Raw genomic sequence first — 15,148 nt, forward strand, 5'->3', positions numbered from 1 at the left:
TAAACGTGTGTTGTTGAAGGAAAAAAACATCACTTGGTGGTGTTGTACTGACATAGTGCTTTTATTTTGAAAGAGACTGTATCAAACTGTACATTTCCTGTGAAAACAGAAGTGTATTTTGAAAACAGACAATGCATGTAACAGGCTGAAGTTGACACGGCGTCCCAGAACGTCAACAACCAACACACCCAGGGTACCTTGGACGTCATATGTGGACGTGGAAAGTCCATGACCAAACGTGGACATGTGACGAGGTCACAGTGAGGATGATGATGGTTATATGGTTTAGAAAACGTGGTGCCAAAGAAAAGGGCTGTCTGACGGTGAGGCAAAGCGGTGAAAATATCCTCAGTATGGCGTCCAGTTAGAATGATATTGATTTTTTAGGTGGCTGAAACACATTTTGGTGTCAACCCTCCTTCACAACAATATAATGCTGAGCTTCTGGGGTGTTAGTTGTGTCTGTCTCTGCAAACAGGAAATGCACTGAAGGTAACACACTGACTATAGATTAGTACCTCACACAGCCCGAGATAAGAAATCCCAAACTTTCCCTTTAAAGTGCAGTTCAAAGAAAAACCTTCCGATCACCAGAAACACATGCAGAGCTAATGCTGTGTTTCACTTGTAAATTGCTTTGGCTTTAATGGATCTTTTGCATTTCCAATTTTAAGACAGAATGTGAAAATCAATCATGTGCAGTAATGAGCCGCCGACTCCTGCCTCCTTCCCCCCCGACATTGTTGAATGATTTGTTTCTGCATGTTTTAATTTGTGAGTAACAGTAGGTTGATGTGGAGGCTCATGAGCCATTTGTGAAACTTTTTAATGCCACTAATTTGTCCTCTCTATTATTTCCTAACAGGACACTCATTCAGAATCTGGACCATTCAAACTCCTCAGTTTGTGGGGAAGCTGCTGGTGAGCCCTTATCTGCTCTCTCCCACTCTCTCTGTGTATCTTAATTAAACCAAAATAGGAACCTTTCTGAGCAGCTACAGTAAAAAGATGATTATCATATAATTGAGTAGAGTCCAAAAACCCCGCAGGGAGATTTTTTTCTTTTTTTACATCATGGCTTGCCCTGTTTTAAAGCTCAGAGCCCAGTTACAACCTCAACTAATCAGGAGAAAATCCTCCTCTCTGCAGGGACGGCTATCTCCTGAAGTGATCTGATGTGAACACTGCATTTATTTCTAGTTGTGTCAGTGATGCCGCACGTCCTGCCTGTGGATACAGCGACAAGTTCTTTCTGTTTCCCCAGAAAATAATACTTAGCGACGATGAGAAGCAATGTATTATAATCTTTAACTGATATCTTGGAGCAAAGTAATAACGTTTCATACAATATGCTTTATCACCATCTTGTAAGAGTTTAACAAAGTACCACTTAATGTTGAGTTCTCAGCAAATAAACAATGAGAGAAAGTGCAATCGTCATTTTGAAAGGATTCATTTCAGTGTCAGAACTCTTCATATCTTTGTCCCTGCAGCTCTGAAGCAGCGCCGCACTTTCCCCAGAGAGGTGACGGTGCAGTCCAATACTTCCATCTTCCTCCCGTGCCCTGTGCGCTCCTTCCATGCCACCTACCGCTGGGAAAAAGACAACCGCGTCAAGAACTATCCTTGCCTCTTCTCTGGGGACTTCTGCATCCTGGGGCCAGTTGTTGACATGCCCCTGAAGGAAGGCGTCTTCCGCTGCATGGCCACCGAGGACGGATTCAAGGTGGAGATTATCTCCTTCAGGCTGGTGAACGACGGCAGGCTCCTGGCCGCCTCCCTGGCCTCCACCTTGGGGCCGTCACTCCTGTTCGCCATGGCTGCCCTGTGGCTCCATTAACTGCAGCTACCGCTAATGCTAACCCTTCATCCTTACTGGCTCCTGATGACAGAAAGACGAGGAGCCTCTGTTAGGAGGTCAGGTTCACAGAGCATTGAAGTACGTGGTTGGGTTGGATGATGAAAATTTACCTTTTTCCATTTTTAGACAGAAAATGTGAATGGATAATTTTTTTGCATAAAGCAACAACCTGCAGCTGCAGCTGTTTAAATCAGAACCGGATAAAACATTCATAAACATTCAGACTAAAGTGACGAAGAGTCACTGTCCATCAATTGACACGTCTCGTGAGTTTGATCTTGATTCAACCATCTTTAGGTGCTTTGCGAACCTCTCCTCTCTGACTCAAAACATATCGTATGAGTTGGGCAAAAAACACCAATACCAGGCCAATTCTTTTTACCATTTCTCTACTTCTTTTCAAATTGACTTGACTGTGCTTATTTGTGAATATATAAACCTTTAATACCACTCCTCATCTAATCAATCATCTTGTTAAACTTCATCGGTATAGCTCATTAGTACTTAGAAAAATGTCTGGTATTGAGATTTCAAAAGCCTTAACACTTCTGGGACATAAACTCCTAAGCACAATTTTGCAGTCGAGGCAGAATACTGCAGCCTCGGTTGGACTTGGCGCTATAATTAGTGCAGCTGAGTCTAACAACATCGCTGGGAGGAAGTGTCAGCTTTTTGACAGGAAGTAGGCGGATGGGCAAGAGCTCATTCTCGAACATCACTGTGTCTCAGCACCTCCTCCTCAGACGAGGCAGTTTCTTGCATCTTTTTATCAGATGGTATCAGACATCGTTATTACGCCTTGTTCACAGCTTTGTCCGTTGTTTTTCTTTTTACACGCCATCGTCTTTCCTCCTCCCCAGAGCATCAGAAACAAAACTCGCTCTTACAGGATGTGTAAAACACAACATCGCCTACAGCTCCTTTGGTAAAGAGGTTAGTTCATATCAACAGTGAGGAGCCAAACACCCTCAGAACCTCTCTACACAGTCTTAAACATTAAAAATAAAGTAATTAAATTCATCTCAGTCAACATGAGAGTTTACAATCCGGATATTTTATGCTCTGTCTTTTATTGTGAAGAGTCAGAGGTTGAAAGGAAACGGCAGTGACCTTTTCGCTAATTCTCGGTACGTCATCGGGGAAATCCCAAGAGTCCATCAGTTTTTAGGAAACAGGGCGGAGAGCGCCAACAGGAGCTAATCTGCTGCAAATGACATCCAATTCTGTCAAACCGACAATGCGTAAAGATGTGAACAAGGTGTTGCGTTCTAGCAATTTCAATAAACACACACTCATATTATCATGAGGGCAGATGAAGCTAAATGGAACTGCATATTAAGCTTGCATTTTATAGTTTGCTTGGAGAAAAAAAAGGCTTGTACTTAGATCTGTGAAATGTGTTCTGTATTTTATGGCTCTGCTGATTTCTGCCATCGCTGCCTACGTATGTGACACTTTGTCCTGATTGTTTGGGGTTTTTCTGCCATAGTTAGAATGTGATATGTAACCATTGACTGCTTTGCCTCTTTCCCCAGGGACATCAGTGCAAATAGACGAGAAAATGGTTCCTTCTGTCAAACTTGTATCTCTATGCTGTGAAACAAAAAGGCTCGACAGATTCCAACACGATGCTTCACTGATGGAGCAGCAACCACAACCAGCAGCGAGAGCTTTAACACATCCACAGCGACACCCTCCAACCTCTCCTCTAATAACACAAGCTTTATTAAGACCAAGACGGCAGATTAACGCTGAGTGTGGAGAGAAATAAGAGTTGTGACTGTAGCTGCAGCTCCAAATGCCAAAAAGTGAAGCCAGACCTTCTGAATACTGATCAGCTGACTGAAGGAGGAGGCTTGTGTGGTGATGAATTATGCAGCGGATTAGCATGTTCTCCAGAGCTTTGAGAATTATCATTCAGTAGTGTTACATAAATCTGCCTTCCACAGTGGCAGAGATGTCATTAATAGCTAATTAGACAATGGAGCAGGCTCGTCATGCACCATATTAAAGAATTTATTTTACACCGTCAGGGATATGAGCAGCGAGAGTGTGCTCAGCTGTGGAAATGTTGAGGTGGTGTCGTGTTTCTCACTCAGCTCGGTTGTGTGTTGCTGCTCGGGGATCTGCTTGCTTTCTTCATTGCACTGACGCGAGCTACTGACTGTGCCAAGTAAAGAAAACATGACGAAACAAAGCCATGTCGAGCCAGCTCATCCTCCCGACGCTTCTTCTTATCTTCATTCATAAAATCCCTTCGCTTCTTACCTGGCGTAACAGTTGGTCCCAGATAGACTCTGAGCGTGTGTCGTCTTCCCCACAAACAAAGCGCAGGTCTAACATACATTTAATCGTCTTTGTGTCGTCACCAGGGTGGGAAATTAACATCAGCCACCAGCCAAGTGCTGGTGGAGTAGAGGCTGCTGCCAGAGACCTTTGGTGGGAAACTAACTCAACATGCACAGACATGCTGAACTCATTCTCATCTATAACCTCCTCTATGCTGTAGAACTGTAACCACTGTGTTTGTGTGGCTGAGATGAGAGGACATGCTTTCTAATGCTAATCAGGCAACCACACCAGCGCTGCGTCCAGAGTCACCAGCCTGTCCTCGCTCCCAACTCGTTAAGCACTGCAGCTATGTCAGTGGACGTCAGCGTCAGACACTGATGCACAGAGGCACTCCTCGCCACAGTATTACAGGCACCAGGTGGTGACTTTGTAATTCCACTGCCAACTACCGGAGTATCAAGACAGACTGTTCACACTGGGCGGGTGGGAGTTGAGGTAGGATCAAACAAACTTTCACTCGGGAGCCCGTCGTTGGTCCCTGTTTTAAAACCAGAAGTGAACTGAGTTACACAAATGACAATGTAGTGTGCTAGTGTGTGTAGCGTGCTGTGCTGTCAAATGACGTATGTCATGTTACGCTACAATCGTACCAAATACCATTATTTTAGGCCAAACCATGATGTTTTTTTCTCAAGCTAACCAGGAGCTTTTGTTGCCCCAAACTTAAGTTTTTTACCTACTTTGTAAGTTTATTTTGAAAAGACAGGATGGATCTAACAAGCAGACGCTGTACATTTCCTGTTTAAATAGCAGTTTATTTTGAAAAGAACCAACGCATGGAACAAGCATAAATTGACACGCCATCTCTGAATGTCCTAAACTGACGCAGGAGGATATCTAGTGCGTCATATTTTGCCATGTAGGTTCACTGACAAAGTTTTGACCATGCATTACTCACCCAATGTGTGTCACCATGTAACTCTCTCAGAGCCTCTTTGCTGGTTGGAGACACATAATTACCATGGTAACCCGTGCCAACCTCAAAGTGAAATCTTACAATTACGCTTACATTGAAGTGGTATTGATGTTGTTGAGCTTCTCAGTCGCTGTCTGCTAAACTGTGTCATCTACTGCACTGCGTTGTGGGATATTTATGCAGGCACAGCGTCCAGTGTTTGCTTTGTAATATTTTACCAGATACATTAAGCAGACACGTACACGTGCTTCATACTAAGGTTCTGGACATAGTAAAAAAATCTCTCTTGCTCTTTGAGTGCATAAAACATCACGTTGCTACGGAAACCCCACTGGTATCATAAGCCTCGTCACTGTGTCCCCAGTCCATGCAATGTTCTTGCAGAGACTGTGTTCAGCAGAAAAATGTCATTATGAGGGACCTCTCGGGGTCAAAGGTGAAAGATAATATGACTGCTGCAAACTCTGTAAGGGGCCACAGCTGGTGGTTGGTTGGACAGCGAACAAAATATGTGATGTTGAGATGAAGAGTTTCACATCCCGTCACCTGCCATCAGTGCTGGTCAAGGTTACGGAAAGATCAACCCAATCACCAGAAAAAATGTTGGCATTTTCTTCAAACCACAGATACGTTAGATTTGCACATTATTATGTCACAGATACTTTGAAACTTAATGTTTCAACACAGCTGTGGTTAGTGTGTGGTCATGTTTAGGCACAGAACCACCTGGTTATTGGTCATCTCAAAGAACACGTATGTTTGAGGGCTTAAAAGCCGCAGGAAAAGCAATGACTCGCTAAAAACCACTGGTGTTGTTTTTATTTGGATTTGAAAAGTGATCCGCAGCCTGTCAGGCGTTCTTCCTGTGTGACACACCATCCACCATCCCCTCCACCGCCTGATGCAACCCGCTCTCATCCCAGCTGGTTAAATATTGCTGCTTTGTGCCGTTAATGTATACGTACAGTATGACGTGCTACGTATCCTATGGAGTTTGTTGTTGACGTTCTGGGGTGACACGTCAGTTCAGGCCTGTTAAATGCATTGCATCTTTTCTAAACACACTTCTGTTTTCACAAGAAATGTACAGTTTCTCCTCGTTAGATGCAGACAGTCTTTTCCAAATCAACGTCAGTAAAACACCTCATATTTATGTTTATTTCCTTGTGCAACAAAAGCGCGTGGATAGGTTTAGAAAAAAACCATCATGGTTTGGCTCTAACTTCATATGGGAAGTGAACAGCAGGCGCCAAGGGTTTGTTGGACCCATCCACCTCCACGCCCCACCCCGCCCCGCCCGTTAGGGGCCTCCCAGCTCTTCTTAGTACATCGTTACCTGACACTGTCCAGTGGTGTATCTTCTGTATAAACTTCTGTGACAGGTGCTGTCTGGTCACGTTATTAGCTGATGGTGCCTGTCTGTGTCTCATACTACTAAGAAAGGTTCTGTCCAGCCGTGTTACAAACTGACGCCACCCAGTGGCATGTCATACTGCCGCAGAGGGTGGGTTTTGGTGTCGGTGTCTGACGTGGAAATCACTGAGAACAGTGAGAACAGACTCCCTGGTGACAAAGTCAGCTCATATACTGGATCAGGAAAGAAATGTTAATATGATACGTACGACACATGCACATGTATCTTATCCGTGATTTGCAGGAACGTACATATTTTCCTCTGGGCTGGGAAAGATCACAGCCATGTTTTAAATAAACCAAATATGTTCATTAGCCTCAACGTGACTCGAGCTGAGGGACAGAGGTGACAGACTCTCTTATTCCTGTCAAATACACTCACATGTGCGTGTATTCATGTGGCCGAGCAGCGTCTGTGTTACAGTGTGGATTTGGGACACACAGTGGAGTGTGTTCTCTCAGCAGCAGAGCTGATCTTGTGTCACAGTGTTAAACGTGCTCAGACAGTTGTTGCTGCGCAGAGCTGATTGTATTTCCTCTCCTCATGAGGAGCAGTGGTGCTCCTCAGGCAGGTGGAATCAGGCTTTCATCATTCAACAATTCAGCCAGTCATCATCCTCAGCCCCACAAGGCTTTGCTTTAGTATCAACACTTCCCCAGCTAATGCGTGGAAGCAAGATTTATAGCATTTAAAGCATTTACCAACACTCGGTGTCAAATACAAATCTCCTCCATGTTCAAGCCCTTGCTTTGATATGGATATCCACACGGCTGCTTTATCAAAATTCAGTTATCACTCAGTCACATCCGTCATCGTCAGCCCGTCCGATAAAGGCTAATCTCCTTCAAAGCAAGCTCTTGATTTGCCTTCAGGAAACCAATTTAATGGATTGCGCTGTCTGCTGTAAACCAATCGACACGGAGAGAGGCGGGTCGCTGTTTTGTTTGCTCTGGGGTTTTTGAGTGTCAAGTACTGTACATGATGTGTGCCCACGATTCTGTGTCTTGATATATCTAATTTTAAAAGTAACATGCCAAACTCTATTATTAAAAAAGAGATATTTATATTGGTGCCATGCCAGTCGAATGCCATCTCATAACATGTATTTTTAAAAAAACAGATATCTATAGTGCAATAGATATTCATGTAACAAATCCATATTGACATGTGTTTCCCTGAACATGTGCGGTGAAAATTAATAAAATATAAGTATAAAGAAAGAGTTGATTGTCTTCATTTCAAAGCACTGAGGCGCTGAATTCTCTGATTTCCCTTTAAATTACACCACAAATTATACTGTAATTAACAGGATAATTAATATATTGTAGCCTAGTGTATTAAGGTGCTTTTATTCAGGTTAGGGGCTTTTGAAAGGGGGAATAACCCCTTAAAGTCATCCCTCACTGAGCCTTACGTTTTTTCTTTAAAAAAAGTAAGTAATGTATGCATGCAATATATATATATATATATATATATATATATCTTAACAGTTTTTACATTGCAGTCCATGATTTTATCCATTAATTTATCCCTTACTTGGAAACTCAAGCGCAAATAGTGAACAACACTCTTTTAAATATCATCATGACAATATTTTGGATTTGGTCCAAAATCCCAAATCTTATAATCGATAGATCTGTCAAATATTTCAAATTAAAAAATGTTCATTAAGACTCATTTAATTTGTAAATTATGGGTTTTTAGATTCACAGTGTTCCTAAGGGGTTTAGTTTCCTCAATTTTATATTAAAGTTTGTTCAATGACTTTCATACAGGCTGAACGTTGTAGAAATGTGCACAGACACCAGATCACAAAATGGTTGACACTCTGCTGGAGGTTGCCGTCAACACAAGCAGGTTGCATCACCATCTGCTGGCCAGTATTTGGTGTATTGATGAGATGCTGTGAAAGGCCTCTGAGTGTTTCACATCCACTGACATGAGTCAATAATCCAGAGTCTGCTGCTTGTTCCTGAAACTTTAAGCTGATCCCAGTGTTTTGGGGTTTTTGCAGTTGTTCTGCTGAAGCCGCCTCCTCCCCGATCAATGGTGTTTTATGAGTTTAGAACCAGCGATCAGCTCCACCAATCATCACCAATGGATGTCAAACCTGTCTCCTTCAATAATCAGAGATGATGTAACTGCAGCCTGCAGGCTTCACTGTATACGAGGACTGAAAAGAAGAAGCAGCACTCTCAGAATGATGAATGTTTTATAGCTGAAATATCCATTTATATCCGTCTGAGGAGGATTCAGTGAGACCGCTGCTGCTCCTCTTCACTTTATGATGAATTGAACTACAAGCACCGACTGAAGTGCTCAAGCCTATTTCACATGCATGCTAATTACATAGTGTAAGTCTGTCAGAGAGGATGGATTTTCAGACTGATTCTCCTCAAACTCTTCACGTCTATCTTTTAATGTCTCCCTGAAAAATACAGTGATCACAGTCTGTGGCACTCAGAGGTTTAGCACTCACTTTATTTGTGGATCTTACTGTTGTTTTCACAAACAGATGATGGACATAAAGTTTGATTTATATCTGTACGTTTATGCGTGTGTGTCCTGCGTCGTTATGAGCATTTAGTGCGGCGGTGTGTCTGCGTCACTCTGTGATTACACTTCCAAAACATGAGCTGGCTGTGGTGTTTCTTTGCCACTGTGTTGACTTCCTGTGAAGAGCAGCAAAGTTTAATTGATTCAACCAAACCCCAGGAACAGGGCGGGGCTTTTACATAGTGGCCCAATGTGGAATTACAACTTTCACAAGGGTTCTTCCTCCTACATAACTTGTGAAAGAGACGTCTGTAAGTCCGTCAGTAAATTTCTTCTTTAAAATGTTTTGTTTCTGATCTGTCAAATCAAAGTAAATAAAAGCATCAGGTCAGGTGACATCTACGCCGTAGGTATAATGTCAATTTAACGCAGAAGTATAAACCCTGTTTAAGCGATGTTTCATGTCCACACTGACGGTGCACTGCAGAGATGAAAAAGCTAAAATACAGAAATCTGTGTCCAAAAAAAAGAAACACCATATGCAACATGAACAACAACATTGTTTGATCATACGGACATTGTTCCACATTTTACCATAGTTTCAATGTTTCTATCACAGATGTGGAAAAATAAATTTTGTTTTTTATCTCAGCACTTCCTGTTTCTGTTTCAAAATAAAAGCCCTCTAACAACATTTCTATGGACAGAATCCCTGAAATATTTGCAGGGCTGCATTGTTGATGATGCGGTGGCATGCACGGCTGCATACATTTGTGGATTTCCAGCTTTATGTTGTGGACAGCTCAAACAGCACATGATGCACATGCGCGTAGTGGAGGTGCTGCTGAGTTAGGTCGGCTACTGTGTTTGTCTCCGATAGATCTATGTTCCCCCGACTTTACCCATGGCCTCATGTAGTTGTTTCCTGAGAGACTTAACATAAACTCCACCATGAGCAGTGTCTTCTAGCAGGAAATAACCAACAACCTCTGAACATCACGCCAAAAACTCATCAAATATTGCCGCATTGTCAGTAGTTTCAGCACCAGACACCAACGCCAAAAGTCACCTCTTGCAGCAGTATGATGTGCCACTGGATGGCGTCAGTTTGCAATACGGCCAGACAGAGCCTTTTGTGATGGTATGATACATCAGTCAGTGCCTGTCGCAGCAGTATGATACATCAATGGACAGAGTCAGTTTGAAACGCTGCCGAGAACAAGCGTTAAACGCCGTCCCGGCGTGTCAACGAGAGACGCAGGAGGGTAGAGTGATGAGTTGGGTGTTGAAATAAAGGTATTTTCAATGATTATCACAAAACACTGTGAACCTTTTTGTTTTACACTTTGTGTGAGCAACACAGAGATCTAAGATGTTGATATTTTAGTCATGAAATGATGAAATGATCTCCACAGGATGGTGAGAGATGGATAAGGGAGCTTTTCTTTTCCCCAGGGGTTGGTCTTGTGACTGCTGTCATGATGTTGATTCAAAGCAGATTTTTCAACCTGTCTGACTGAAGCATGTCTCAATGTTGAATCTAATTCTACATTTTGTGAGCGATGCTTATTTTCTTTCTCTCTGAGAGTGAGATGAGACGATGGATGCTGAAGGCCCCTGGGAACCTTCACAGGTAAAATCAGCCTGTTGCACAAGTCAATCAGTTCCTGAGCTTTCTACTCAACAACAAAGAGATGCTTTTATAGAAGACCCCGAGTCTCTATCTCCCTCTGCACGCTCACTGCTCCCCAGCATATTTCTGCCTAATGTGCAGCCCCCTCTGTAATATCTGCCTCCACTCTATTCATATTTCCTGGCTGGAATTAGGCAAGGAGCCGTTAAATATAAATCCTCCCCTCTTTCAATTGGTTTCTATTATTCTGCAGTTATCAGGAGCGCACACACACATGCAAACAAGGACTGTCTCTCTTATACACACACACACACACACACACACACACACACACACACACACAAAAACACACACAAAAACACACAAAAACACACACAAAAACACACAAAAACACACACAAAAACACACAAAAACACACTTCAGCGCCGGAGTTCACATGTCAATCTTCTCAGTGGTTACACTGGCACAGACACAGACACACAAAGAGATTTTTAAGCCACAGCTGCAAAATAAATCAAACCATTTCCCACTGTAATTGTTTCCAGATGTCATTTCTCTCGACACAATGAAGAAATCTAAACATGACAAATAAAACTGCTCGTATTGTGTTTAAGGGTCGCTTCACCTGACAACAAGCGACGTTTTCTTACTGACCTTGTCCACCAGTGGAGACAGCTGTTATTGGAAATGCCACAATAAATGTTTGCTTTGTATGTTTCTGTAAACCACAGATATGTTACACTAGTGCGTTATAATATCACGGATAGGTTCATTTCATTTATTTATTTATACAGGAAGGAATTAAAAAGTAACATCATGTGTTACAGGTAAAACTGGTTTTCAGCAGGTTCCTGTTCAGCAACAAAAAACACGACACAATATAAAATAAAAACAGAAACAATCGACAGAGGCAAAAGAACAAAGTGTAGGCAGCTGCAGAGGCATTACAGAGTAGAGGACTGAAGTGGAGTAAAATGGGATATGTGATTTAAATCAGTGGCTGCAGGTGTGTCCTTCCATCAGATAGTGTTTATATGCGTGTTTGAAATGTGTAAGAGAGGTTATTGCTCTGATGTAGTGTGGGCTGTCGTTCCACATCTTAGTGTGAGTGTGACAAAATCGTCTCTGACCATAACTGTTTTTGTGAGGTGGTACAGGAATAAGGAATAACTTGGAGGTAGTGCAGTGACTGTGGGATTGGAATTGTTGTTTAGGATCTGAAAATATAATTTAACTAGTCCATAGCCATTGGTAGCTTTGTCCCCTTCTACCTATGCCAGTCCTCAATGCCTATGTGCAGTTTCACATAGATTGACCACGTCAGTGAGTAGAAAAACGTGGGACAGACAGAATGACTGACTGACAGAATGACACACTGACAGTTTCCGTGATTATGTACAGCATACCATACCATGACTTAGTCATACCAAACATTAGACATTGGTCCACAGGGGGAGCCACAGCGATCGGTCACATTTTAGCCATTTTGAAGCGTTTTTCTGTTGTTATAGCGCCACCCAGCTGCCAATTAGAGTTAAATTTCTCCAGTCACCTTGAGGCGTCCTGTTCTACATATCTACCAAGTTTAGTAAAAATCCATATGGCGGTTAGGCCTAGATAAGAAATGAGCTCTCTAGCGCCCCCATTTTGTTTGATGGGCTCAATAATGGAGGGGTCCCCTCAGATTATGTGTGGTCATATGCCTACAAAGTTGCGTGGTGATGGGTGAAACCCTTGAGATGTTCTACACCTTTATGTGATGAGCCACGCCCTCCGCAATATTCATTGCCTTATAGAAGCTCAGTTTTAGGAAGTTTTCCAACTTTTGCCAAGAGGGAACTTTAGATATTGCTCCCTAGATTATGTTCACCCAGTTTCATGCAGATCGCTCAAACTTCCTAGGAAGAGATCCATTTGAAGTGTTTTTCAAAAAATTCAAAATGGCGGAAAATCTATATAAGCGGAAGTTATGGGTTCTTGAGGCAAATGTGTTCCTCATGAGGAGAGGCATCTCTGTGCAAAGTTTCATGTCTCTACCACATACGGGGCATGAGATATGCCCATTCAAAGTTTGACATTTCAATGGGTTGCTATAGCGCCCCCCTTTGGCCAATTGATGTAATATTGCTTCATTGGCATCCTCCCATGACCCTCTACCACTGTGCCAAATTTCACATGGGAGGTTACCATGGATCTTGTAAGCTCTGTTGTGTATTCTTACTATGGGCTCAGTGGTGTCCTTGGTGGTGAGGGACCATACAGGGAGACAGCAGGATATATTCGAGAGAATGACTGCATGTAGGTGCACGTTTGAAACAGCAGGGGTGAGATCTGGTCTGATCTTGTTACAGACGTACAGTTTCTGGGTGAGCCTCTCTGTTAGGTTCTGAATGTGGTGTCAATAAGTGAGATGTGAGTTGAGGAACACTCCAAGATATTTGTGGGTTTCTGTGATGGGTAGTGTTTGATTTGCAAAACGAACAGGGCCAGACATAGATATGTTTTTTTAGGGGAATGAAAATACATACTATCTGTTTTCTTGACGCTGATAGTTCGATGATTATGTTTCAGCCAGTCGTGTTCGTGGTTAAGATCTGATCATAGTTTCCAATTTCCAAGATGTCACGGTTTGGATCAGAAAGAAAAACAGTTGAAACTACTGAAGCTATTCTTCCCAAATGTCCACTTCGACTAAATGATGACCTGATTAGTTTTTGATGGTCATAGGTCAAAGGTCAAGGTCACTGTGACCTCATCTGTTTCAGTCTTGTGAACGTGATATCTCAAGAACAGCTTTAAAGAATTTCTTCAGATTTGACGAAGAAGAATAAAGTGATCAGTATTTTGTGGTCACAGGTCAAAGGTCAGCTTGACTGTGACATCATCATGTTTTAACGTCATATCTCAGGAACAGAAGGGGAGACATTTGGTCAGATACTGAATTGGTGACTCTAATCTTGAAACTGTCATATCTCAGGAACAGAAGGGGAGACATTTGGTCAGATACTGAATTGGTGACTCTAATCTTGAAACTGTGCTGATTGTATAGATCTTCTGTGTGTGAAGCATCCATGTTTTCACTGACATGGATGGAGACTGTCAGAGACACTGGACTGGTGGGCGGAGTCATACAACCACAGGGTTGACTGGTGGGCGGAGTCATACAACCACAGGGCTGACTGGTGGGTGGAGTCATACAACCACAGGAAGGTGATTCTGTGTTTTTTTTCATAAGAAAATAAACTTACTTCAATGCACTCTGGCACCGTATTAACATTTAAAGTAGGCTACAAAGATGAATTCCCAGAGTGAATCAATTTATTTCCATTGTGAATCAGAAAAAAAGTTGGTGTGCCACCTCCACACCCACCACCATGCAATCGTAGGCCACATCTGGCCCATGGGCTGTAAGTTGAGTGACACTGCTCCAGATGTTTTGCTCCTGAGCAGCGCTGCTCACACAGGCATTGTGGCCCGGTTGTAAGTGACCCTGCTGTCATCAGCATCAATGCAGAACTCACTCAGAAGCTGTCCCCTAATTAACAACCTGCAGCCAGGTAACACAGACACATGTGCCTCTGCAGAGGCCCCAAAATGACCAGCTGTGGCCCTGCAACCCAGCAATTTGAGACCAGTGACCTGACCCATATCTGTACCCTTATCAATCAAGCTCAGAGCTGGCTGCTGGAGGCAGAGTGTGCAGTGATAGATGCAGACTGCAGAGTCTCAACAGATAATGCTCACACGAGTTTCTGACAGCTCTCCAGAACTCTGCATTTTCTATGCATGCACACCTGGCACCACACGGATACCTTCATTCATTTTTTAAGGTCTTGTAAGACAGGATTTAAACAGTAACACACTCTCTGCAGACTCGCTGCCTGCTGCAGAAGATTCCTAGGTAGGGAGGTAGGTAGGTAGGTAGGTAGGTAGGTTTTAATTCACCCCATGGGGAAATTCTTGTTTCCACAAGCTGATGAAATCACACCACAATAACACCACAACAAGAATAGATACAGTGGCAATACAAATAAAGGAAGTAAAAAGTCCTGAGTCCCTAAGTGACTATTCATTAATTAACTGGCCAGGGTCCATTGAGGTGTTTAGTGGCGTGTGGGAGAGGGGCTTAGGTCATGAGCCACTTCCACTGACTTACTACCTTCAACAAACACCATTTAGAGCTGTTAAGAGGACAGGTAGGATTCATACATTTAAGTGTAAGTCATAAAAACTGAAACTCATTTTTTGTCCTTTTCCTTTCTCCTTTTCTTCCACCTACAACTACTTTCCACCATCTATAATTCATTTTAGCTGTCAGACATGTTGCTGTTGAAAGTCTTTTACGTCAGTTGTTTATATTTCAAGCACCACAAATGAAATTTTATTAGGCCATAACTCAAAACCTGGACCGATAAAGCTGAGCCTATCTGCAAGGCTCCAACAACAACCACACTCATGTCAGAAAACAGTTTCCTA

At 42.7% G+C, this 15,148-nt stretch overlaps 2 protein-coding genes across 2 annotated transcripts in view; one reads left to right on the forward strand and one right to left on the reverse strand.

Annotated features, from left to right (window-relative positions):
- Positions 1-7,763, forward strand: part of si:ch211-113g11.6 (uncharacterized protein LOC559008 homolog) — a 73,388-nt gene extending 65,625 nt beyond the window's left edge. The window contains exons 13-14 of the mRNA XM_049582628.1: positions 866-921; positions 1,494-7,763. Coding sequence (XP_049438585.1) covers positions 866-921; positions 1,494-1,840 — 403 coding nt within the window. The 3' untranslated portion in view covers positions 1,841-7,763. The remainder of the gene's footprint in view (positions 1-865; positions 922-1,493) is intronic.
- The window catches only part of LOC125892608 (cathepsin S-like), an 853,108-nt gene that overhangs the window by 177,460 nt on the left and 660,500 nt on the right, over positions 1-15,148 (reverse strand). The gene's annotated exons all lie outside the window — the stretch shown is intronic.

Source organism: Epinephelus fuscoguttatus, linkage group LG8 (assembly GCF_011397635.1).
Source record: "Epinephelus fuscoguttatus linkage group LG8, E.fuscoguttatus.final_Chr_v1".
NCBI classification, from domain to species: domain Eukaryota; kingdom Metazoa; phylum Chordata; class Actinopteri; order Perciformes; family Serranidae; genus Epinephelus; species Epinephelus fuscoguttatus.